This window comes from Rhipicephalus sanguineus, chromosome 10 (assembly GCF_013339695.2).
Source record: "Rhipicephalus sanguineus isolate Rsan-2018 chromosome 10, BIME_Rsan_1.4, whole genome shotgun sequence".
Classification (NCBI taxonomy): domain Eukaryota; kingdom Metazoa; phylum Arthropoda; class Arachnida; order Ixodida; family Ixodidae; genus Rhipicephalus; species Rhipicephalus sanguineus.
In genome coordinates this window covers 15,852,201-15,875,270 of record NC_051185.1, presented here as the reverse complement: position 1 = coordinate 15,875,270, position 23,070 = coordinate 15,852,201, and the positions used below count along the sequence as shown (strand labels likewise).

General features: G+C 43.4%; 2 protein-coding genes across 4 annotated transcripts in view; one reads left to right on the top strand and one right to left on the bottom strand.

Moving 5' to 3' along the window:
- Positions 1–13,003, bottom strand: part of LOC119407123 (protein MON2 homolog) — a 250,394-nt gene extending 237,391 nt beyond the window's left edge. Inside the window, exons 1-7 of one of the 2 annotated variants that reach the window (XM_049420247.1) lie at positions 12,793–13,003; positions 10,147–10,295; positions 8,256–8,319; positions 7,171–7,298; positions 4,684–4,815; positions 2,836–2,968; positions 2,306–2,409 (exon numbers count right to left, since the gene is read on the bottom strand). In XM_049420247.1, coding sequence (XP_049276204.1) covers positions 2,306–2,409; positions 2,836–2,968; positions 4,684–4,815; positions 7,171–7,298; positions 8,256–8,319; positions 10,147–10,295; positions 12,793–12,835 — 753 coding nt within the window. In that variant the 5' untranslated portion in view covers positions 12,836–13,003. The remainder of the gene's footprint in view (positions 1–2,305; positions 2,410–2,835; positions 2,969–4,683; positions 4,816–7,170; positions 7,299–8,255; positions 8,320–10,146; positions 10,296–12,792) is intronic. The other variant, XM_037673981.2, reaches the window with a different exon arrangement.
- Positions 1–21,431, top strand: part of LOC119407122 (uncharacterized) — a 98,211-nt gene extending 76,780 nt beyond the window's left edge. Inside the window, exons 2-9 of one of the 2 annotated variants that reach the window (XM_049420248.1) lie at positions 15,071–15,789; positions 16,011–16,323; positions 16,424–16,518; positions 17,313–17,452; positions 18,063–18,165; positions 19,404–19,571; positions 19,670–19,817; positions 20,800–21,431. In XM_049420248.1, the coding sequence (XP_049276205.1) occupies positions 15,079–15,789; positions 16,011–16,323; positions 16,424–16,518; positions 17,313–17,452; positions 18,063–18,165; positions 19,404–19,571; positions 19,670–19,817; positions 20,800–21,065 (1,944 nt within the window). In that variant the 5' untranslated portion in view covers positions 15,071–15,078 and the 3' untranslated portion in view covers positions 21,066–21,431. Of the gene's footprint in view, positions 1–14,942; positions 15,790–16,010; positions 16,324–16,423; positions 16,519–17,312; positions 17,453–18,062; positions 18,166–19,403; positions 19,572–19,669; positions 19,818–20,799 lie in introns of those variants that run through there. The other variant, XM_037673979.2, reaches the window with a different exon arrangement.
- The last annotated feature ends 1,639 nt before the right edge of the window (positions 21,432–23,070 follow it).

Below are 23,070 nucleotides of genomic sequence, written 5' to 3'. Positions count from 1 at the left end.
ATTTCGAATAATTTTCGAATATTTCTCAAACATTTTTCGAATACTTCGAAGTGAAATTACAGGCAGAGAATCCATAAGTATGCTCTTGTGAGATCGCAACATGAAAGTGTTTCTTTTCGCTAGGTTGATTAAGCGCTGGTGAGGTCATATTTCATAGTTGTCTTTCTTATCAAGAGTGAGGCAATGTAGAGGCCGAATTGTATTTATGTACATGATTTGGTGCAACCAAAGTGCTGCCGACAACACTTTACATGTGATAGGCAGAGATGCCATTTCCTCAGCCTCTCCTCCTCTTTCTAATGCTGTGGAAGGCCAACTAATGTGGCGGACAAGGGTGTGCTCCCTTCAAGTCCGAATTCCAAATCTGTCTCGTAGACATCGATATATAAGAACATCTGAAATTTTGGATGCTAAAAAGCTTCGGCGTCCGATTTTTCGGACTTCCTGCCCAAATTTCAGGTCCAAAACAGCATTAATTGAGCCCCCAACTCTGCCACATATTTCATCTCCGTATTGGAACCAGCGTTTTCTTGAGTTAATACATTTGCGACCGTAGCGGAGCTTGAAAGGCAGCTTTGCCGCAATACGGGGGTGTGATGAGGTGAAGCATATTGAAAATCTAGGGACCACTTTCAAACGGACGTTGACCGTCTCTTGGCTAAGTTCGACCGTAACGGACCTTGAAAGGCAGCTTTGCCGCAATACGGGGTTGTGATGAGGTGAAACGTATTGAAAATCTGAAGGGGTCACTTTCAACCGGACGTTGACTGCATTTGTCTTTGGGAAGTTCGAATAGTTCGAATAGTAAAATTTCAGTGCGAATCGAATCGAATAGCTAACACTATTCGAAAAATATTCGAAATTTCGAATATTCGCACACCCCTAAAATTAACCCTTTGAGGGTTTATGCCGCACATGTACGTCATTGCCTGTATGTTTAAAACTCGCGCCTTTTTCGACCATTTCTCTTGCTTGGCATGTGCTGGCACACTTCGGGAGTACGCGAGATTTTTTTCATGCGCCGATGTCTGTTTTTTTTTGTTTCATTTTGTTGTTTTTTTTTCCAAAGCGGCGCACCAGCTTTCAATTGCGCATCCGAGCGCGCACGCACACTGAGGCTTGGTTTTGGTTTTGTCCTTCGGGCGGTTATCGCTTCTCACGCCTGCAAAGCTGTTGGCTGTCTGGTTTCTAATCTCTCAAAGGGTGACCGCTTGTTACTCTCTCGTCTAGTTCTCCCTGGGGCGCGATTACATCTGTTTCCGTGCGGCACTACATAACATAAACGATGCCACCATGGTTCCATTTCCTGTTCTGGGGACTCGGAAAAACTAACTCCGTCTCATTGGTAATAAGACGAAGGATTATTATAGCTTTTTCACCCACTTTGCTTTCTGGATGGGCGCACAACCATACAGCTTTCTTCCGTGCGCTCACTCACACAGTTCGCTCATGCTATGGAAGTGCGCGCCGGTTGCTCTGCTGCTAATGAGTCGAGCGGTGATTCTTCCGATGTGGACGATTCCACAAGTGCCGATTGAGAATCTGATTCAGTGGATGTCACTTCGTCAGACGAGAATTTACTTACGAGTTCAGACTCGGATGATGATGAAGGAGCGACATCTTGACTATCACAGGCTCAGAAGTTCTTAGTGTTAGAGCAAGGAGATTTTTTGACCGGAAAAGTACTCTGGTGTGCTTAGTTTTGTATGTCTATGAGCTATGAGCTATGTTTAATACAACACACAATTTTATTTATAAAAAATTGTATAAGTGTTTTTTTTTTTTCAGGATTTCGCTTGATGTTACTCATAAATAAACCATGTGTATGTAACAAAAAAATTTTTTTTGTCACTTTATGGTCATGCAATAAAATTTTAGACAATTTGTCTCTTAAGTAGAATCGTCTGAAGAATCTAATTCAGCAATAAAAAAATACACATTTCTGGAGTGCATTTCACAAAAAAATTCGACCTTCAAAGGATTCATTAATTAATTAATCACGTGTACGCTTGGTCTCCAAGAGCCCACGCTGTCTGATCTCTTGAACCATTTACGCTGCCACTCTTTCATCACAAAGCCAGTTCTTAAAATATCCTTTTCAGTCACAGTGTCTCCAAGTGAAACACAACTCTATTTCCTTAATTAGTTAGTTACTTATCTATACATCTACCAAATTGTTCAACAACCCACAAAGCCCTAGGTCATTCGAGAGGGGAGTGGGTATGACTTCAATAAATACGACACCAACAATGTGAGTGCGACGGTGTGCATCACTCCTATTCAATAAAAGGAGAACGTCTCTTACCTGGAACAAAAGAAAGGCATCCGCTGCACATGGTTGCAAAGATTTTGGCGGGCAACGGCTGCCAGTCTTCAGCTCTTCCAAGTTGACTTCCTCCGTCTTCACCACTGCAAGAAACAGCACAAGGAAACTTCTGTCACGTAAGACTTGGTGCATTTTTAGAGTGCTGAAAGGAAAGAAGTAAATCTATAGCACTAAAGATTGGTGTCTCGAAAGCACGTTATACGACAACTGCAACAGAATCTAATATGAGCTAGACTAGTGAAAAACAAACACTATGGGTAACCAAAATTGATTGGTTGGTTGATTGATTGATTGATTTATTGATTGATTGATTGATTGATTGATCGATCGATCGATCCAGCTAAAATTTCAAGACAATCAACCAATGAGTCCCAACTCTGAAACCAGTGAAAAAATGAACACCATGGGTAACCAAAGTTGATTGACTGATGGATTGATTGTCACAGCTAAAACTTCAAGGCAATAAATCAATGAGCCCAAACTCTGATGCTACCAAGATATTTACTGACCATCCGCCATTGCTGCATCTTCAGCCTGGACGCGCTCGAAAACTGCGGAGACCAACTGACGGACGGTTGCCGATGCGGTGTTGTTGGTGGTGCTGTTCTTAGTGAAGTGCAATCTAAAGCACAGCACGATAGCCTGCAAAATAAGAAGTACAGGAAGAAGAAAATTAAGACATTCGGTTTATGGCAACACAAGTGAGATGCACGTTAAGGAGTTTTACAAATGAGCAAAAGTGTCATACAGCTGATTGATGGAGGGGGGCTTCTCGTACTATTAAACTGGAATTAAGAATACAACTACAATTGAAAGACTAAAGAAGCGGTCCTAGTCTAGAAGTTTATTCTAAGCAGACATAATTTAACTAGCGCTCGGCTTCATTTCACAATCGCAACATTTGCCCTCAAAACGAATAATTAAATAGGTATCCAGTAAATCTTTTTTAATTAGCTGCCTGGATAAGTAGTTTAGCGAGCAAGCAACTTCCGCCTCTAACAAGTGCTCTCCGAAAGGTGAAACACTGCTACCTGTACTTCACAAGCAATTAATTAATAATCGGTTCCAACAAGCATAAAAAGGGGTTTTAAAAAGCTATGCAGATTCAGCAAACACGGCAGAATTGATGTTAAATGATGCTTTCATGAAGACATTCTCTCTTGTGCAGACGAGCTCTTGAGCCGACAAGCTACAAGACACGACGTGCATGTTAATTGCCTAAAAACACTACTTCCCATTGGCACAAGAGAAATATGCATGCCACTGTGGCCCAGTGAACAGAGAATCAAGCTGTCGCACTGGGAGACCATGACTTATCCAAACACCATCACCATCACCAGCCTGTTCAATGTACACTGTAGGATGAAGGCTTTTGTCACTGATCAATTCACGCTGTGTTACGCAAGCCGATTCCATCGTCATCAGACACATAAGCACACTATCATCTGTGAAAGTACTATTCAACAGGACACCAGCAGCACTAAGCAGCAGTCATGGACAACACTGCCCGAGAAGGGTTGGTAAGAAAACATTACCTTAATATGATAACATAACGCGTCAGGCAGTCTTCACCACGCAGCAACTGAAGCTGATGTACCATAGGCTAAATATAAAAGGTGTAAGGCGCAAGGGTTGAACTAAGGAAGAAGAAAAAGAGAACACTTTTTTTAGGGATGGGCGAATAGTGAATTTGAGGTTCGAAGCGAATCCGAAGCGAATAGTGATTTGGTCGAATAATTTCGAATCGAATAGTTCAAATAGTATTTACCGCATATTATTAAGAAAAATTTAGCATTTTCTTCATGACCCTTGCACAATATTTTTAAAGATTGGAATTAGGTATGAGTGAATGTCACTTTTTTGGTTTGAAATGAAGCAGCCTTGAATAGTATCAAGATTTGAATATCAGTAGGGTTATAAGTGGACGTTACAACTTAAAAATTACTATACTTAGCGCATATAAGCCCGTATAACACGCTTTTAAACTTTAAAAAATATGTACATTTAACCTTGAAGTGTGGCTTCGTGGCAGTGCAGATTTCCCCTGGATGGGTTGTTTCACGGCACAGCAACCATACGCTGCAGTGAAACCACCTTTAAAGAAGGTTATGTGCCACCCGGTCCAAATGTATACATATATTCGTTCATTTCGAATACTTCAAAATTTCGAATAATCTAAATCCGTATCGAAGCGAATTCGAATACTGTAATATTCGTTCGAATATTCGAAACGCCCGAATATTCGCCCATCCCTACTTTTTTTTAGTTTAACTTGTGTGCCTTACATCACTACTACATTTTTAAGCTATGTACCAACTAGCCCAGCGTTGCATGCTACTGTACACCAAAGGCCTCACCTTGGCTAGGGCGTCACCCTGTACAACAGTGTTAGCTGTGAGCAATAGAGTGACTGTCTGAAGGAGCTTCAGTTCCTCGATTCCACTCTCCATGAGATTCCAGAGGCAGGTGATGATGTTCACAGCTGCCGTCTGCAAAAGGTTCCCACTTTAGAGCACGACAGCATCTAAAAACTACAGTGGAACCTCATTCATACGTTCTTTAAAAAAAAACGCGGGAAGAAGCGCACTATTCAGGAAAATGTACAATTCAAATTCACTAAAAACTCAGCACAGTTTTGCTTGATAATGATATCGCGAATGCTGGAAACCAGGGAATCATACGAAACAGGAACGTATCATGCTTATTTAAAATATTGTAGTGCTACATTTGATGAGCAGCGCCTGTTCTTTCATGTACTTCTCTGTCTTGTCCTCGTCAAACGTAGTGCTACAATATTTTAAATAAGGATATCACGAACTAGGCCCGCAACGTCTTTTGTTAATGATGCGCGTCGTCCCGTGTCCATTCTTTTCCTTTTGTGTACCGTTGTATCGCGCCCCTCTGCTTATCATGAACCAACACCAACTCGCCCAACTTTTTACCTTACTGTGTCTTTTGTTAAGGAACATATCATCAAGGTTCTACTGTACGTCATGGCAGAACAACGAAAGAGTTGACAAAACATGTGAACGTACATTGGGAGACAATGCGATCATACTTTGCATGAGCCAAAACCATGGAACTTGTATTATGAGGCACGCCGTAGTGGGTACTCTCGATTTATTTTGATGCCATGGAGTTCTTCAGCGTGCCCCTAAATCTGAGTACACAGGCATTTTCACGTTTTGCCGGCATGCAGCTGCTGTGGCTGGGAATCAAAACCCATGCCCTCGAGCCTGGCATCGCAGCACCATAGACACTAAGCCACCACAATGTATTTTACATTTTATCTCTTGAGATATTACTGCATATGGTAATTTATTTACAGTAGACTCTCATTAAACGAAACCTCAAGGGACCAGGAAACTACATTCCGTTTAACAGGAGTCCGGTTTACTGAGAGAGGAACTGAGGTGCAGAATACAAGTACGAAACCAATGATATTAGAAGCAGTTGTTCCATTTAAGAGATTTCCGTTAAGTGAGAGTTTTCTGTATTTATTTATAACATACTGCGGGCCCCAATAAGGGCCCAAGTAGGAGGGCCACAAGTATACAATATGAACAGATATAAGAAAAGAAAGGGAAACGAACACTAAGACTGAACAATAATACAAAATTGTTAGCAAGACGTAAAACATGGTGCAAAAATGAACAATTGGAAGCTCAACTCTTTCCATATCGTGCCCATAGAGCATTGATAGCCCACTATCGATGGTTTCAATTGCTGCTTTCGAGACATTCAGCGCCGTTCACAGACACACACTGCGCCATCCTTCATGAAGAAGAACAATAGTTTTCTTTTTTATGTAGTTTGTTTTTTTACTGCGTGGCCTCGATTTTTTAATGCGCTCCGAAGTAACGCAATTGTCCAAGTGTAACGCGAAAAATGGCCGCCACCAAATGCGGTGCGCGCGCGTGCTTCGAAAAGTCACAGATGTCAGCATTCCGGCGTATGTGGCTGATTTTATCAATTTAACAAGCAGCAACGAGCTTGAGGATGCTGCGTTTTGGTCGGTCTTTGATTCCGGGAGCAACAAGAATGCAACCCAGCCCAGAACGTCGGTCAGCTTCGCTTTCTGTTTCGGGCTGTCTCACTTCACGTTCGAGCACCAGCCTACCAGGACGGAAACTTGAACTAAGAAATGCAAGTGCAACCAGAAAACCAAGCAGAAAACAAGAGTTTACTGCAAGACATGTTATGTTACACTATGCTTTACGTTGAGGAACTGCTTTACCGCATGACACGCACAACTGTAGTGCATGCAGTAAGATTTCCGTCTGGAAAGTCCAGTTCAATGAAAAAGTCTGAATTTTTCAGGGATGGTGCCTATTAGATGGCAATACATTTTGTATACCTCATAATTCCTGTTATATTTTTTTTCTTAGAAGGTAGAGGCGTGTCTTTACAAACTATGTTCAATTTTGTCCTGTAATCTTGAATCTGGCAATTTATATCGCTCATATAACATACATCTCGTTAATGAAACTGATATGTGTAAAAAGGTCAGTCATTCTGTTTTTTGTTGATGTGTTACATAAATATTAGGTGCAGTAATTCCTTCAGCATAAACGATCTAGTGTAACCTACAAAAAACACCTATTTTCCCCGCAGTACAGAAGGAATTAGGAGAACAATGAATATCGCAAATGCACAGCAATACTACAGGAGCAAATAATCTATTAGCAGATTAACATAATGTACAAAAGCGCACGAAAAACAACGACATATTATTTCATCGACGAACTTGTTTCATCAGTAGTGATGCCCAGTCTATCATCACCATTTTAGTTCAGTTGGATCTTCTCAGTATCAAACATGACGAATAGCAAGGCTCAACTCACCAATGAGACCGCTTCAAAGGTGATCAATTTCTGGATGGCCGACAGGCAGATCTGAACAATTTTCGGGTTCCTCGTATCGCAGCCAAGGAAGAAGGGCTCCAAGATCTCCGGGCTCTCGGAAAGCAGGGCTGCACAAATTCAATGGTGATGCAGCAGTACACGAGAAAGAAACTAGTTCGCATTACCTTTAATAACGTCTAGTTACTTTCAGTTGCCTTGTTCGCCAAAATTACTCAACATTAGCCTACAGTGCTGGTGTTGTGCTAGTAAATGCAGTAGGATTGACACAAACTCGCACTTTTTTTTTTTCTAAAGTGTATTCACTAATGCAGACGCATTAAAAGACTGAACAGTCAACTGTTTTGACGTTCACATCAACAACAATATCCACTGTAAATAAACAGCTCACATTAATGAAGTTGAACGCTCATAGCAGATAACTCTGGCAACTCCTAGCTGGCGAGATCTATGTTTTTGGCTCTCCCACCCCTTCTTAGATTTTTATAAGAGAAAAACTCCTGTTAGCGTTGAGCGAGGAGAAATGGTGGAACTTAAAGGCTCTATTGTTTTTTATATACTAGTAAAAACCACACAAGGAAAACAGACAATGAAAACAAATTTTTTTTTAATGGAATGTAGAATTATGTGGGAAGGTTAAACAGGCAATGATCTTCGCCACCGATGGAGCCAAATTCATGTGTGCATGAGGCATTCGTTGCCCTATCATATGAACTATGGTGGAGGTCATAGCTTAATTGATGGTGCCATGTACTTGATTTCACCGTTAAAAAGGCAAGCACATTTAATGATCAATACATTGTTCGCTGAAGCACACAGTTAACCAAGCCAATGAAGCAGACAACTGGTTGTAACACAGTCACGAATTGCATTTCCATATCACCATTTTGCACCTACGACTGTTCGAAGTTCTATCTCGCGTCAACACTTCCAGACTTCATACTCATGACAGTCTTTTCCCAATTCATGACCTTTACGGTGTTTTGAAATTCAGTTCTACATTGACAATTTCAACGGTTGTAACATACTCTTAATGCTGCCAGCACATGAAATACAAGATCGCATACCAAGCCTGAGGTCATGGTGCTTGGCTGCCGCATTCCGAACTTTGATGATTCCAGACTCCGCTGCCTGTAAAAAAATAAATCAGTTTTGGTGATGAATGACTTACTCATCAGAACAGAGTAAATGAAAAAAATTGATATATAAATTAATCACTGGATCCCGATTTCAACAGACAATGCTGCTGTTATTACCGCATATATCTAATAGCCACTGCTAGCCAACATTTGTCAGTGCTGTTAGCATGCAAGTAAACACAGTACTTAGTTTAGGAAGGCTTTTCGAGGGCTTGCACTTAACACAAGAGAATAATTATTCGAAAAATGTCATGTTGGTGCTCCTTTAAGGAAGAACTTGAGGGTTTCTTCATTGGTGAAGTAACTTAGAATGCCTAAGCATAATCGCTCATCAGCCACACTATGAAATAGCGAAGCATTGCAGCACTAGACGCAACGATTCCCACAATGCTTCTCCACTTGATATCGTTGCAGCATGTTTCTTTTCTCTTGTGTATGCTTCTTATAAGCCTGGGTGTCGTCCATCTTTCAATGCAGATGCAGAATTAAAAGACACAGCAAATTGAAAAGACGTCACGCATCTCAACGTGCTAGCCTGCACGCGAGAGTCTCCCAAGCTAGTTCTATTCACCCTGTCGACACGTGTCCATGGCCATGGGTCGGCAAACTCACTCGTGAGTTGACTCACACAGACTCAGATCGAGCCGTGAGTCTGGATGAGTAATGTTTTGGAGAGTTTTAGTTCGAGTGAGTTCATTTGAGAAAACTTTTAGTGACCCGAAGTTCGAGTGAGACGGGTTGAGGAAAATTTTGGTGAGCCTGAGTCCAAGTGAGCCCTAAGGGCAAAGTATATTTCATGAGTGAGTCTGAGTGAGCTCCACATTTTTTGCCGACCCATCTACTCATCTTCAGTGTTACTATCAGCCTTATGTTGGCTCACATTTATACTCACGTTCACTCATGCATACTTCAACGCACTACCGTTCATACGTCAACTCGATATTTATTGATCCCAGGCATGAGTTGTGGAGAGGGGAGGGACGAGGTGCCCGGACCTTCCCCCACAAACTCTTCCACGGGAAGTTACTGATAAAAATATATCTCGCGTGAGTATTCTCAATAAATATGTCATTACTGAATTGCAACCTCTGATAACTTGTGTTTGAGGGTACGAGATCAAAAGGTGCCAATTATGCGAGATATTGGTATTAAAGAAAACTGAAACCATGGTAGAAAAAGCTATATATATGCTAACGGACTCATGAGTCGACTCACTCAGACTCGGATCGAGCTGTGAGTCTGAGTCTGAGCGAGTCCGAGAAAATTCTATTTTGGTGAGTTTGAGTCCGAATGACTCCAGTTGAAAAAAATTTTGGTGAGCCTGAGTCCAAGTGAGTCCTAAGGGCAAAATATGGTTCATGAGTGAGTCTAAGTGAGCTCCACACATTTTGCCGACCTATGTCCATGGCATACTGGTAACAGTAATTAAAAGATAGCTTTAGGGCACTAGTAAAAAAAGACGTAATATAAGAATGCACACACAAACACAGCACACAACTTCCTTATGTCTGTTCCGACAAGCACCCTAAAACTACGTTTCCTAAACCACACCACTTTGCCTAAGTTTTATTAAGTTATAGCAAAAGGCTTCTGTTCTAGCAACCTTATATTTGAAACCTGTGGAAACCTTTTTTTCATTAGTTTGTTCATTTGTTTTCTTTTTCTTTCATGCTAACGGGTCCTGATATCACGGGAGGTTCGCTCACACATGCTTTTAGTGCGCTTTTCACACGTGACGTGGCTCTTGATGCTTAGACATTGATAACCAACTAGCCCGTTTGAATGACTCATCAAAGGATAGTGGAGGGCGTGCCATTACCTCCTTCAGGGGCGGGTGCTTCTTCTTGGCCTCGTTGGAGAGCAGCCGCAGATCATTTTGCAGGTTTTCCAGGAGGCGTTTCTCGGCCAGACTCCGCTCGCCGGTCGCCATGGCCCCTTTCTCCTCAACCAAGGCTGCCCCTGGGCCGACTGCATACACGTTTCAGGATGTCTTATTAAAGAGCCAATCAGAGAGGCTACACTATTTTGCTGAAGGAGGTACTACACTGAAAGCACGAAGAAAAGTTGAACCAAGTCACCTTATACTCGGTTAAAAACTAAGAAAAAAAATGTTCGCTCCGCCCACAATCGTTGCTGACCCTCCGACAGAGAATTCGTATAAATGCTCCATCCAATAGCGCTGACTGATTTCCATGACATCCAGCATTTCTAGTGTTTTTCACATAGTTGACTTTGCCATACATACACACGTTTGTGTCGCCAGTTTCAGGTCGGAAACTTGAACGTCCTGGTAAATTTCGCCAGGCATTCTGACATCGCTGCTCCTCCAACGTATAATGTTTCAGGTAGTAATGACGAACCTTAACTCATACGCGTAGTATTTCCAATGGCCGAGAAAAAGCACTTACAGTTCGAGCAGAAACCAGCTAGCACGACTAAGGGCAAGCGTGCCACTGCTCTGTGGACGGAGCTGACATTTTTTCTTAGGTTGAAACCGACTACAGTAGCACATAAATTTTGAAAATCCATTGCGAAATTCCACTTGTGCGTTGTCTTTAAGGCATTCTGTGATAAATCATTGGCCCAATACCTTGCCTCAGGTTGCAACAAATGCGTACACTTCCATGAGACACGAAACAGAACACCACGTGAAGACTACAAGAAAAAGCAGGCAGCGTACACAGGTTACCCTAATGACCTTTGACGGATCCTGTTTCGACACACTGAACTCTGACATATAGTACGAGATTTGATTAAAGGAAATTTACGCTAACAGAGATTCCTCTTTAAAAATAATGTCAATTCAAGAATTAACGAAAGAAAAACAGAGCATTGGCTTCTGTGTTTGCTCCGGAAAATGTATAAACTTCAAATGAAGTCACGTTCGCTCGGCCGTATGCGGCAGAAGCGTCACTGACGGATTTCCAGTTGTGACTTTTGCAGGTTCCTCCGTCATCACATTTTTTTTCTCTTGACCCCTGATCGACGTCTGAAGGCTTTCCGACCTTTACGCACTGGGAGAAGTTCTGATTCTTGCTTTTCTTTCTCATCCCATGATTACTGTACCTACAGCGTGATACCTCCAATTGAAAAACATCTGTCTCGTACCAGCCCCAACTTTCACATGTGAAGTGACTGTGTGTATAATTTCATGTCGAATGAGTTCACATTATGTAGTAGTAGCATGTCCCACTATTCCAGTTAGGTTTAGGAGGAAGAAATCTGGTGTTGGCAGGTCAAGCAATACACAGAACAAATAAGCGGTGGAAAAGAAAAGCAACCCAAGACGGCAGAGTATTCAGTGGCGGCAAACCTTCAGGGATTGAGGCATTGATTGGAGACAGCCGATACAAAACATGTAAAATTGGATATTGCTTCAAGAGGCCTTTGTCCTACAGTCGACATTAGGAATCACAATGTTGATACAAGTTGTACATTATAAACCAGAAAAGGAGCCCAACTTAAGCAGAACAGAAAATATAGCAAACGTTGTAATCTGGACTGATTTGAAACTTAGTCAACGCGCTCAGCAGTTCGCATTCTTTATCTAGCAAGAACAATCAAAACAAAACAAGCAAAAACAACCGAAGTAATCTTAGATGTGAAAAACACACAAGCCATCTTTACACAGACAAATGACATTTCCTACTGGCAGAGGCTCTGCACTGCTATAAAAAAAAAATGAAGAAAGCCAGACATCTCTCTTCAAGTACCACGAAAGTGGTACTTGAAGAGAGAACAATAAAAAATTTTACCTCTGTAACTTCTAGACTTTGAGACTAAAAGTTCGAGGTATCTCATTACCTATTATCTGTGGTGCCAGTAATAAGGCGAGATTGCGCAAGAAGTTGATGAAGACAAGCACAATGGAGTTGTAGATAATGAAACAGCTTTTATCAAGATAAGCTATCTGGTTGCCTTGAAGGGCACCTAGAAAAACATGCAACACTTTACAACAACTTTACAACAGGTCAATGAATGCTTACGATTCATTCTATGCACGACACCTGCATCAGTATTATATTCGGTACTTATATAGCATTCAGGTACATATTTTTTTTATTTGTATAAACCCCACGTGAAATTGCTTCATGGTAACTTACATCATGATGCACTTATGTGCAAAGTCATCCGAGTATGAATGATTTAAATCTGGAGAGCAAGTGAGAGATGCGCTACAGAATTCTCAAACACTGTTGAATACACAAATGGGGATCAGCTGTCCAACTGAACACTCATATTTCCAAGCCTGCAAGCATGCACACACCAGCTTCGATTACGTTGGTTAACAATAGTTAACCACAGCTGGTTAACATAAACCTGGCACGCTAAACTTGTTCCAGTGCCCTGACATTCTAAGGGTGTCGAATACAACAATCGATGGGCTGCTGCTGCTGCCAGCTAACAGTCTCATAAATCGTGCCACGTTCATCAATCTTGTAAACGAAGGAAACGGATCACGTACGTAGATCGACGCCGAAACCTTGGAACCGGAATGGATGAGTCATGACTGTACTTTTTTTTTTTTTTTTTTTCACTGTACAAGCCACCACGGAAGTACTACGACAAGGTGTTCAGATTCGTCGGCAACTGTGTTCGACTGGTAGGATACAAAAGCTAAACGAGAAAGGATGCGAAAGCGAGAACAGGGACACCGTCAGCTAGGCGCTGCTGGCTTTCGAAAACTACGCTCGATCATCTGAAGGCGCTGATAACGATGTTATCAGAAACACGCCCCTTTCTTCGGTTCACACGTTAGCGAAGCAGAGGCGTGCGAATCCGGGAAAAACCAAAACCACCGCTCACGTTCGGACGGTCACACTGTTGTACCATACTTCGTAAATCGACGCACTTTTTTTCTGGTTTCGACGAATCAGTCGGCGAAAATTAGCGCCCGACACCCAGAGAGAGAGAGGGGGTCGCTTTATTTTGCGGGGTGGTGCACGGCCGTGGACTACGAAGACCTGTCGCCACACGACACACAAGCAGGATCGGCTGTCGTCTCACCTGTGTGTCTTCGAGTTTACACAGCCGGCGACTAGCCCACGTACGACAAGCAGCAGAACTTGTGATCGCGGCCGATCTTTCGACGACGATGCACTACACCTGCGCCACGTTTAGCGGACGGGTAGCAGCACCTCGGACAGATTACAAGACCGGAACTGCTGGTCAGTCAGAGCAAGGCGAAACCGAAGTTTGCCGCAATAAGGCCTCCGGCAGTAAGCAGTGCCAATGCGCAAACAGCGCTACGATCAAACGCACGCCCGCAGCCATCAGCAGACTTTCTGAAGCGGAAAAAGTTCATGCTGTGAGCCTGGCGTGGCTGTCTAATAACGTGTGTTCATTCTTGTTTGTCTTACGCTAACGAGATTAATATAAGACAGGTGTAATTACCTTGACCGCTCAACTAGGAACTAGTCGTCGCTCGCGTTGGGCGTTCCCGCATAGCGTCTTGTAGACTTCAGTGCTCGGCCCGCGCACACCGCGGTGCACTCAACCAGCGATCGACGAGCATCGGTGCGCAGTGCATTTAAAAGGTCAATCAGAAAAAAACGGCGGGCACTCAGATTAGCGTAGCCGCAGGCATTATTTACAAAATCCAGTTGGCACCTCTATGCACGGCGAACATGCGCTCGTTGCGCCGCTGCACGGGGGCCTCAGAAAACTAAAAACTTTACTTTCACACATGGCGGCCATGACGTACTTGGACCATTCCCATTGCATAAACGCATAACCTTCGAGATTTGTAAATGGGACTCCGGGATTACTACCGACTGGGGCGTGTTGGTCAAATTTTATTCCGGCAAGAACGGTGAAATGAATCAAAGTCCATTTATGCTTGGTTTTCTAAAAATTTCGGGTCAAGTGAATCTTCGGTAAGCATAAGTGAATGCTTTTTGAACTTCAATTTCATGCGCAAACACTGGCGAGAGTTGTAGTGCGCTTTCGTTTTACCTGGTTAGTTCTCAGAGACAATAAAATTGCCATTAAAAGACATGAGTACAGTCAAACAATTCAGTACAGTTAAAACGGAAGGTAGAAAAGCCGTGCAAGACCGCATGATTATTGCACAGGCCCAATACGCAGTTGGTTGTTGCGACCCAAAAGAAGCGCTGCCACTGGTGACACGTTGAACGTACTGATTTCTTCCGTGCGTAGATTTATACTTCGAATGTTTTAAGCTTAAATATTTTGGCCCGATGTTCCTTGATGGGCGAAAATTTCGACCTCATCGTAGAGGCGTTCAGCACAGAGAGCTTGTGAAATCCGCTAGGAAATGTCTTGTTGGCCACAGTGGACGTGACTGCAATCATGGACAGGCAGATCAAGCGCTCCCACGCGTTTTCTCGAATAAATCTTTCCAAGAAAAATAATTTAGCGCCAAAAGCTCGGCGACAAACGCAACTACCCTCTGTAACGAAACTGCCGAAACAACGTATCGCGTCGTCTGCACTCATTTAAGTCAAGCCGTAGTTTCGTATTAAACATATATGTTAGGATAAACTAACTAGTGTGTTCCAGTTACAAAACCGTTCATAATGTATCATTATATGGTGGTTATTTTATTTTTTTCATCAAGCTTTTTGTCGTAACATTACGGGCTGTTGAGCATCGCAAAGCAAGCCAAGCCGAATCCAGAACCTGATGTTTTGTTCCTCGCGCGACAGCTGTAACCTCACGAACGCGCTGCTGTTTACAAAACACTCGTTTTCGTCCGGCCGGCTGCTAAAGACAACGCGCAGCGTTTTCAATGAGTAGTGGACCAGTCGCGCTCGCTGGAAGTCGCCTACTGCTCAGTCTTCGAAATCGCTCATGCTGCGCAGCGAGCATCGACCTGCTCTTTGCGCGTCAACCGCTCATCCGCAAGACCAGCGCTCGTGCCGGTAGCATGTCCGACGCACACTCTCCGAACTGCCCGCCCATGACTGCATTCGTGGTCACCAGGAAGAACCTACCGTCCTTCTCCGAAAAGAGAGCCGCCCCGCTACCGCCTCTCAGCGTCAACGACGAGGCGAGCCGCCGGGAGTCGAACCCGGTTCCTTCGAGCACCGCCGTCGAGTCCGCTCTTCGCTCCGCTCTCGGCATAGGGCATTCCGAAGCCTGCGAAGCGAGTACCACTGCGCCCGCAGCAGTTCCTCAGCTCGATGCCAACGTTTCGACGCAGGACCCCGCCATACTGGACTGGAGCCTGTGCAACCCGGACTCGGAAGACACAGTCGCCGAGTCCGAGCCCAAACCGAAGAAGACCGATTCTACTCGCATACTGCGCTTGCTGCACGGTGGTGAGAACGAAGGCGAGTCCACGAGCGAGGCAGACCGAGCCGAAAGTTCGCCATCGGACCGGTCCGCGCTACCCGCTCCGCCGACCGCTCCGCGCCTCACGACTGAAGCCGACACCGGTTTAAACGCCGTCGCGACGGCCGAAACCGACAGTGCCCTGCGGTCGTCCACGTCGGCCGGTGTAAGGCGTCCCTTCTGACTCTAGACCCGCTACCCCCTGTGATCATTCCCCCCGTTATTTTGGGTGTTATTTATGCGTGTAAACGATCAACGCCCCCCTTATTCGGGCGTTAACGTCTATGTCCAATTGGAGAACACCCCTTGCTCGGGTATTACCTAAGTGTTATTTGTGCGTCTTGTATAATAAAAATGAGTGCCGATTGTTGTTTTGCCTGTCTGCAGACACAAGAAGTCGGTGACGAGTGCGAGGTCGCGGGGGCGAGTGCGGCTTCAACGCCCGCTAAACAGCGCCGCCGCCGTCCGCGAAAACGTCAGAAGCGCTCTGGAAAGATAAAGTCGGCAAGCGCGTCACAACAACAATGCAGCGCCTCAGACGATGGCTCTTCAGACGAGAGCTGCGCTGTCGTTGGCAACGAACAAGAGAGCGATTTGGCCGCTGGGTGGATTTCAGAGCTCCCGGCCGGTTTAATTTCATCGGCCGATACAGAAGATGACGACGACGACCCTGTCTACAGCCTCAAACCGCTGTTCACAGGTTGGTTAGAAGCAAGAAAGACGAGTTGCATTATTGCCTAGATTTCTGCCGGCTTGTGGGAAAACTTACTCGTTCTTTGTTTTTGTTTTTTTCGTTAAAGGCAAATACGGGTCGTCGTCGTCACCTAAGAAGTCAAAGTCCAGTAAGGATAACCGGCCAAACTACTTCGTGGCAATCCAAGTGGATGACATAAATGTGAGAGTGGCCTTTTCTACGATTTACTGCCACATTGTAGCATGATCAAAAACACAGGTGCGAGGAACACTGTACGACAGAAATAACTGGGACGGCCTCTCAACACCATGCACTTCTCAGAAACTTCTTTGCGTTGTGCCTACCTTAAACATGGATGTATGTTTTTATTGACACTGCTCTCGCAGCTCTACAGATGTAGCAACATATTGTTCAGACCCAAAGACAGCTTAGAAATGCAATTGTTCTTCAATTCCGTTCTTGAACTGTTATTGTTCTTCAAAGATGCTAATTGAAGAACATTTGTACATGCTAACAAATGTCTTTCATTAGCATATTGAACAACATCAGAGCAGTTGTAGTACAGCGTCTAAATGTCCGCTCGCTTAGTGTTTCTTTTTGTCCCCCACCACTTTTTTTTTTGTCTGAAATCCCACGTCCTGAAAGAACTTTCCTGGACTGATGGAAGCAGAGGAGCACAAAAATTTCTTAGGCATTAAAAGGGCGCGTAGCCTATGTCACCATTGACTAACCACAAAAGGGAAAAGTGCGTACACGATTCACAACAGTGCAAAAGGGGGTGCACGAAATATGCCTTGCCCACAAAAGGATGTTTATATTAGTGATGAGTGAACACAATGCATGATGAGTCCCATTCTGGCTACACTGCGGTAGCGGCGTCTTGTACCCATGTCGCCTGGTGCTATACTGCAAGCGCACAAGTACCTTGCATAAAACTTGCAGTGTCTTAGCAAGCCTGCTAAATGAAAGAAGTCATGAGCTCGTGGTTTCACCAGGTCCACAGAAAAGCAAGGAAAGTCCAGGACCACATGCGGAGCCAGGAGCCGAATATCGAAGGAACACTCATTGGCATACCTACGCTGCATATCACCCTCCTTGTGCTTCGGGTGAATGATGGAGACGATTCACTACAGCGGTATATACCTATTTGAAGTTATCTACGCTTCTGTGCTGTGGCATCTAATAGTAAAAATCATGAGAGTCGTCACTAAGTGTTTAAAAATAGCTTGCATTAAATCTGTTCAAACAGTGGCATTTCCTAATGGAATGCGCATGTTCAAGGAAAACGACAAGCACTAAATAATGTCACTTTTAAACTAAGTTAGATAAAAGGTTTTATGGAGTTTGGTTAAATACAAATACAATGCAGTTAACATACGAATGTCAGCTCAACAGGGATGTTTGTTAACAAGAAACAACAAAAAGGTTATTGTAGGTGGGTGCATCAGTTATTATCACCATAATTAAACAAAAGAACAGCCTGTCACCAGATGTGCGTAGCGTTAATTCAAGGAGCTAAGTTCAGAGCAACATTACTGCACACTGCTTGTGGGGAATGAAAACACTGTGAGACTGGCTATATAATAATTTCACTGCCATGATTATACAAACACCAGTGAAATCTTAGAAAGGGTTGTATAGAAAACAAAACGTTCTTAAAGTAGAAATAAACAGCTCTTGTCATGAGATTTGTTCGAAATGCAGAAAAGCGCCATCAGCTTATAGGTCTATTCAATCACTTTCAGAGCCAAGGACTCGCTGAGTCGCAGTCACCAGGCTGTCAAAGACGGCCTTGAAGCCGCTCCCCTTACGCTGCAATTCCAAGGGTTGGACCACTTTCGGAAAGAAGTCAGTACATCCATTTGTGACTTTGGTGACATTCGTGTTGCAATACTGGAAGCACACTACGAGTCAAAATTTACAGGGTCCCTTACACATTCACCTAAAACGACTCGAAGGCGCAAGCCATCTTTTTCTTCTCATTTGATGTACTGATCCTGGCCAGTAATTCTCTGAAAGTTTTCTGCACCTAACGTGGTTTTGCACTGCCTTCAGCATCGGAGGCACCTCGACTGGTTTTGCACTGCCTCCGTGATCGGCCCACCTTTAACCAAGCAAGAATGTCGTGATGATGTCACAAACTTTGGTGATCTGTGACGTCATGATGACATCATATGGTGATGCCATCACGTGATGATTTTTTGCATCACTTGTGCGGGCGCCGCTAACGCGGGACACCAGTCAATTTTCGCATTTGATGAGGCATCTAAGGCTGCCTTAAAATTAAAACCACGATCGAACAAATAGAGACATAGACTAGATGTAACGTGTCCATAGGGATGCAAACAGGGGGGGGGGGGCCCTCCCCTCCCTGCTGAACATCTAAAGGGGGCACCAAGTCTGCCCCTTAGATTTACTTAGTTGGACTTGTCCTGCCATTGATTAACATGCAGGGTTGTGGCCATGCAGTTTTTTTTACAGTAATGGTCACCACGAACCCGTGATATTTCATTCCAAGAACTCTCTATACTCCCTATCTTTACCCCCGGAAAGCCGGGGACAATAGGCAGGCCATTGTGAGAAGCACATGATCACTTCGTTTTTATTTTGGCATCCATTGCAAAGCTTGTTTTCTTTTAAGCTCGACCAGGGAGGGCGGTGCTTCGATAAAGCTTTCCTTAAAGCCAGGAGCATCGCCAGATTTTTTTCAGGGATGTCCGACCACGCTTTATGTGTGTTCATGCGTGTGTTTGTATGTGCATGTGTATGTTACACATACAAAATGTAGAAGTTTCAGTGGGGGTTTGAGCAGCCCCCGCAACACCGCCATAGCTACGCCAATGGTGTGAGCATATTTCTAACAGCCTTTGTTAAGGTATTACGTAGTAGTGAACAGACAACAATGTACAAGAAACTAGCTGTGTTGTGTGTGATTTCTCAATAAGAGGACTATGTACTGACACACGGTAACAATATTTCATTACAGTTAGCATAATACATAAGATGGCCTAGAACCCTGGTCATTATAAAATGTGTTCTCTGATGTTTGTGAATGTTTTCCTAAGTTTGAAATGTCACTACTGAAGGTCCTGTACGTGAAAGCCATCGGCGAAGACTCGGTGTCCCGGCTTGAGGCCATCGCTCAAGTTTGCCGCGAAGAATTCGAAAAATCAGACTTGGACTTGTCGGGAAACAAGGCGTTTGCACCACATCTCACTCTGGCGAAACTGAGCAAGCAAAGCAGGCGAAAAAATGTACGTAGTGTGCTTTCAAATTTTCCCAAAGCTCCCAAGGCATCCTTACTACCAGGCAGCTTACTTTATTTTTGTCTATATTTGTTTGTGGTTTCTAGGGTATAAAAAAAATCCAAGAGGAATGGTACGCGGCATTCAAAGATGAGCCATTCGGTACGCAAAAAGTGAACAGCCTTCAGCTGCTGAGTATGTCGAAGCCTAAAGATGAACGTGGCTACTACTACTGCAGCCTGGAGCACACATTCGGTAAGATTGGCAATCAGATTGGTATTCATAGAGTGGCTCTTTGACACAACTGCCAAATTTTATATTTTTAGAATTATTCTTCTCAGCAAGTTGAACGTGGGCCCTTTTCTGATGTAAAGTACAGTTACATAATTAAAAGTGTCACTGCTATTACAGCATAACGCACATGTTAGTAAAGAATATTGAGTATACCAAAACTATTACCGTGTCACATGGCACTTCACTGTCATGAAATTCGACAGTGTTATTCCTATGCTTTCAATACTGTTGTGTCATCACACAGACACACACGAGTACCTTACATCTATTTATTGCACAACTCACAAAGGGGTCATGAACCGCTCCTTGCGCTTGGTGAAAAACCACATCTTGCGGAAAGCAGACACTGCTATGAACAGCTCAGCAAAATCTTGCAGTCGTGCGCTACAAAGAGAATTTAGAAGCAAAGCGCGAAGTTGCCATTTTCTTAGGCGCCCTCTTTTCATAGAGAGGCCTGTGCTCACTCTCTTCGAAGCTACCGGCGCCTGCTGTTTGGCGTCACGCAACAGATAGTATGCTGTTGCCCTATAGCCAGCATTAATCAAGAGTGGTACGTGTTTGGATCAGATGCGCTTCTTGCAGCGGGCTGCAGCCACACGCCAGTGCCACACTGCACAGTCTGCTAACATTACACAGTTGTCACACTAGCGCACAGGAATCACAATAGGAGAGAGAGATCGCGTTTCATCACACACACTCAAGGTCATGACACGTCCTGCCATAACTTCGTTCCAGTGTGCTTGTCGGGACGAGAGAAGAGAGATAGCGCTTTAAGCCTGCGACAAATTCTCCGTCCGTAACTCCACTAATTCTTGACAAATTGAAGAAATTGTTCCGGCAATTGATACATATCGCAATAAACTCTGATAATGAGGTCATTCGATGATTACTTGGCAAAGTTGTTCAGGACCAGTTCAACCTTGGCCTTTTTTTTGTTCCATAGGTGAATTTCCAAAAGACCAGGAAACCGACGACCACAGTGAATGCTGCGCGCCGGCACCATCAAGAGCTTCACAGCACAAGATAGACCAGAAATTACTTAAAATAGATGCTGCAAAGGAGGAGGTAAAACGTGCAATATCAACCTTGACGAATGCAAAGCTTCAGGAGCTATACGAAACGAAGCAGGAACCCGCTGAAGCGAAGCTTGAACTCCCTGAAGAAGAGAACCTTGCCGACGAACCTTCTGAAGAGAAAACCTCTACATAGTAGAGTGGGGCAATCAGTGGAGGGTCATTTTCATAATTCTAACCTGACGTGACACCGTGACAATCGACGCGACAACAGGGGCACCCTCCTGACAATAATGCTTCTAGCAACGGAAAGACAGATCTCACGAAAAGAAAAAATGCACATTTGTAACTATGAAACGCTTACAGGTGACATTAGTTGAGATTTTAATGAAGATTGTGAATAGTTCGTTATGAGTTACTCGTTACTTCTACCTGATTGCCCTCACAAATATCAATAATGAAACTATTCTGCTAATATAGGTTCTTAGTATCCCATCAATAAAGAAGTGACCAATAGTTTTCACCCAATGAAACCATCACATTAAAAAATGGCACAGATATCACAGTTCTGTAAGCACAATTAATGTTTGTAATTACGATTTCTAATCAGCATATACAACATCACCTGATTACATCACTATCAGCTGATTAGATCTTCAGTCACCTAACCTAGGTCTTGCTGAACCAATCCTCTGCCTACCAACATTTTAATCCTACTATTATATAGAATAATTTGTTGGATTTCCCATAGCTCATTCAGTGATTGAAACGACATTTTGATTTTTGGAGCAGATTCTGGAGCAGAAAAAATTGTACTTCGGAGCAGCCATGAGTATTTTCGGAGCAGAAAAAATGCTAGTTTGGAGCAGGTATTGGTGTTTTTGGAGCAGATGGCAAAATATGACAAGCCACTCCTGAAGGTTATATGACTTTTAAGGGCTCGTTTTTCTTTGTTAGACACATGATTAATGAGAACTAACAGACAATAATGGCAAGGAAAGTTGGCATTCCCTTGGCATTATTGTCTGTTAGTTCTCATTAATCTGGAGGTTAAAGCCTTCTTTAAGCGTCTCATAAATATTATTGTTTATTATTAAACATATTTCCATACAATAATCACTTCAAATTACAAGAAACAAATAATTAAGCAGATGGATGGTCATAGAACACAGAGTAAGATGAGCAACATATATTTTAATATACCAGTACTTGGGGCAGAAATGATATAAAAGTGATAAAGCTGAGCACCAAATTACAAAAGTAGCCACAATCAGATGCAACTATTTCCAAAGCAGCAGTTTATAATTGGTACATGTTCAGTATCTTATTTTCATATTTCGCCAAAATAGCCAGCATTGAAAATTCCAAAAATAAAATAAGCTAAATGAGCTATACACTTGAAATGCCACTTCTTGTGGCATAAATGAGGTCAAAGCTGATAAAACGTGTGGGGTCTGAGCGATATCCTCGGGCCCTTGTGGTGAGTCGTGCATCTGCAGCGCCGCCTTCGCATTTGTATTGTATTATGTTGTCTTATTTTATGTCTTATCTATGTCTTATGTTATATTGTATTGTACGTCTTACATTGTCTCGAGTGTGCGTGTTATTTCCCAGTATTCATTGTTAGCGTGTTACGTGTTACAAATTCGGCCGGCGAGCTCGCCATATATGTAAAGAAGTGTGTAATAAACCTCCACATTTGTTGCCCGACCGCGTGGACTGTGTCCGTGTGTTCCGAGGGCGGCGGTTATATCACTCAGACCCCACAAACGTTCAATTTAATCAGTCACACATCAGAGTCGTCACAGCAGCAGTTAGTAATCAGTACAATAACGAGCTAATCCCACACACATTTCACCAAAATAGTCTGCTGGTCAGGTACAAATGTACAACTTAATGAGATATATATTGACAATGGCAGTACATGCACCACTGTCAATATGCTAGTATACAAGGTGCATACTAGATGATAGTATACAGCTTGTTTTTGTTTTCGTTTAGGCTCGCTGGATAGTCACACGGTTAAAGTTCACCATTTCCAGTTTTCCAGCATTATTTTGGAGCAGGTTCGGAGCAGTTACTGACAAGTAATACACTTTGGAGCAGCATGAAGCAGCATTTCTATTTTGGAGCAGTTTGGAGTAATTGGAGCAGCACTTCCATCACTGCTTATTTTGCTTATGTTAATGCTTATGTGCACA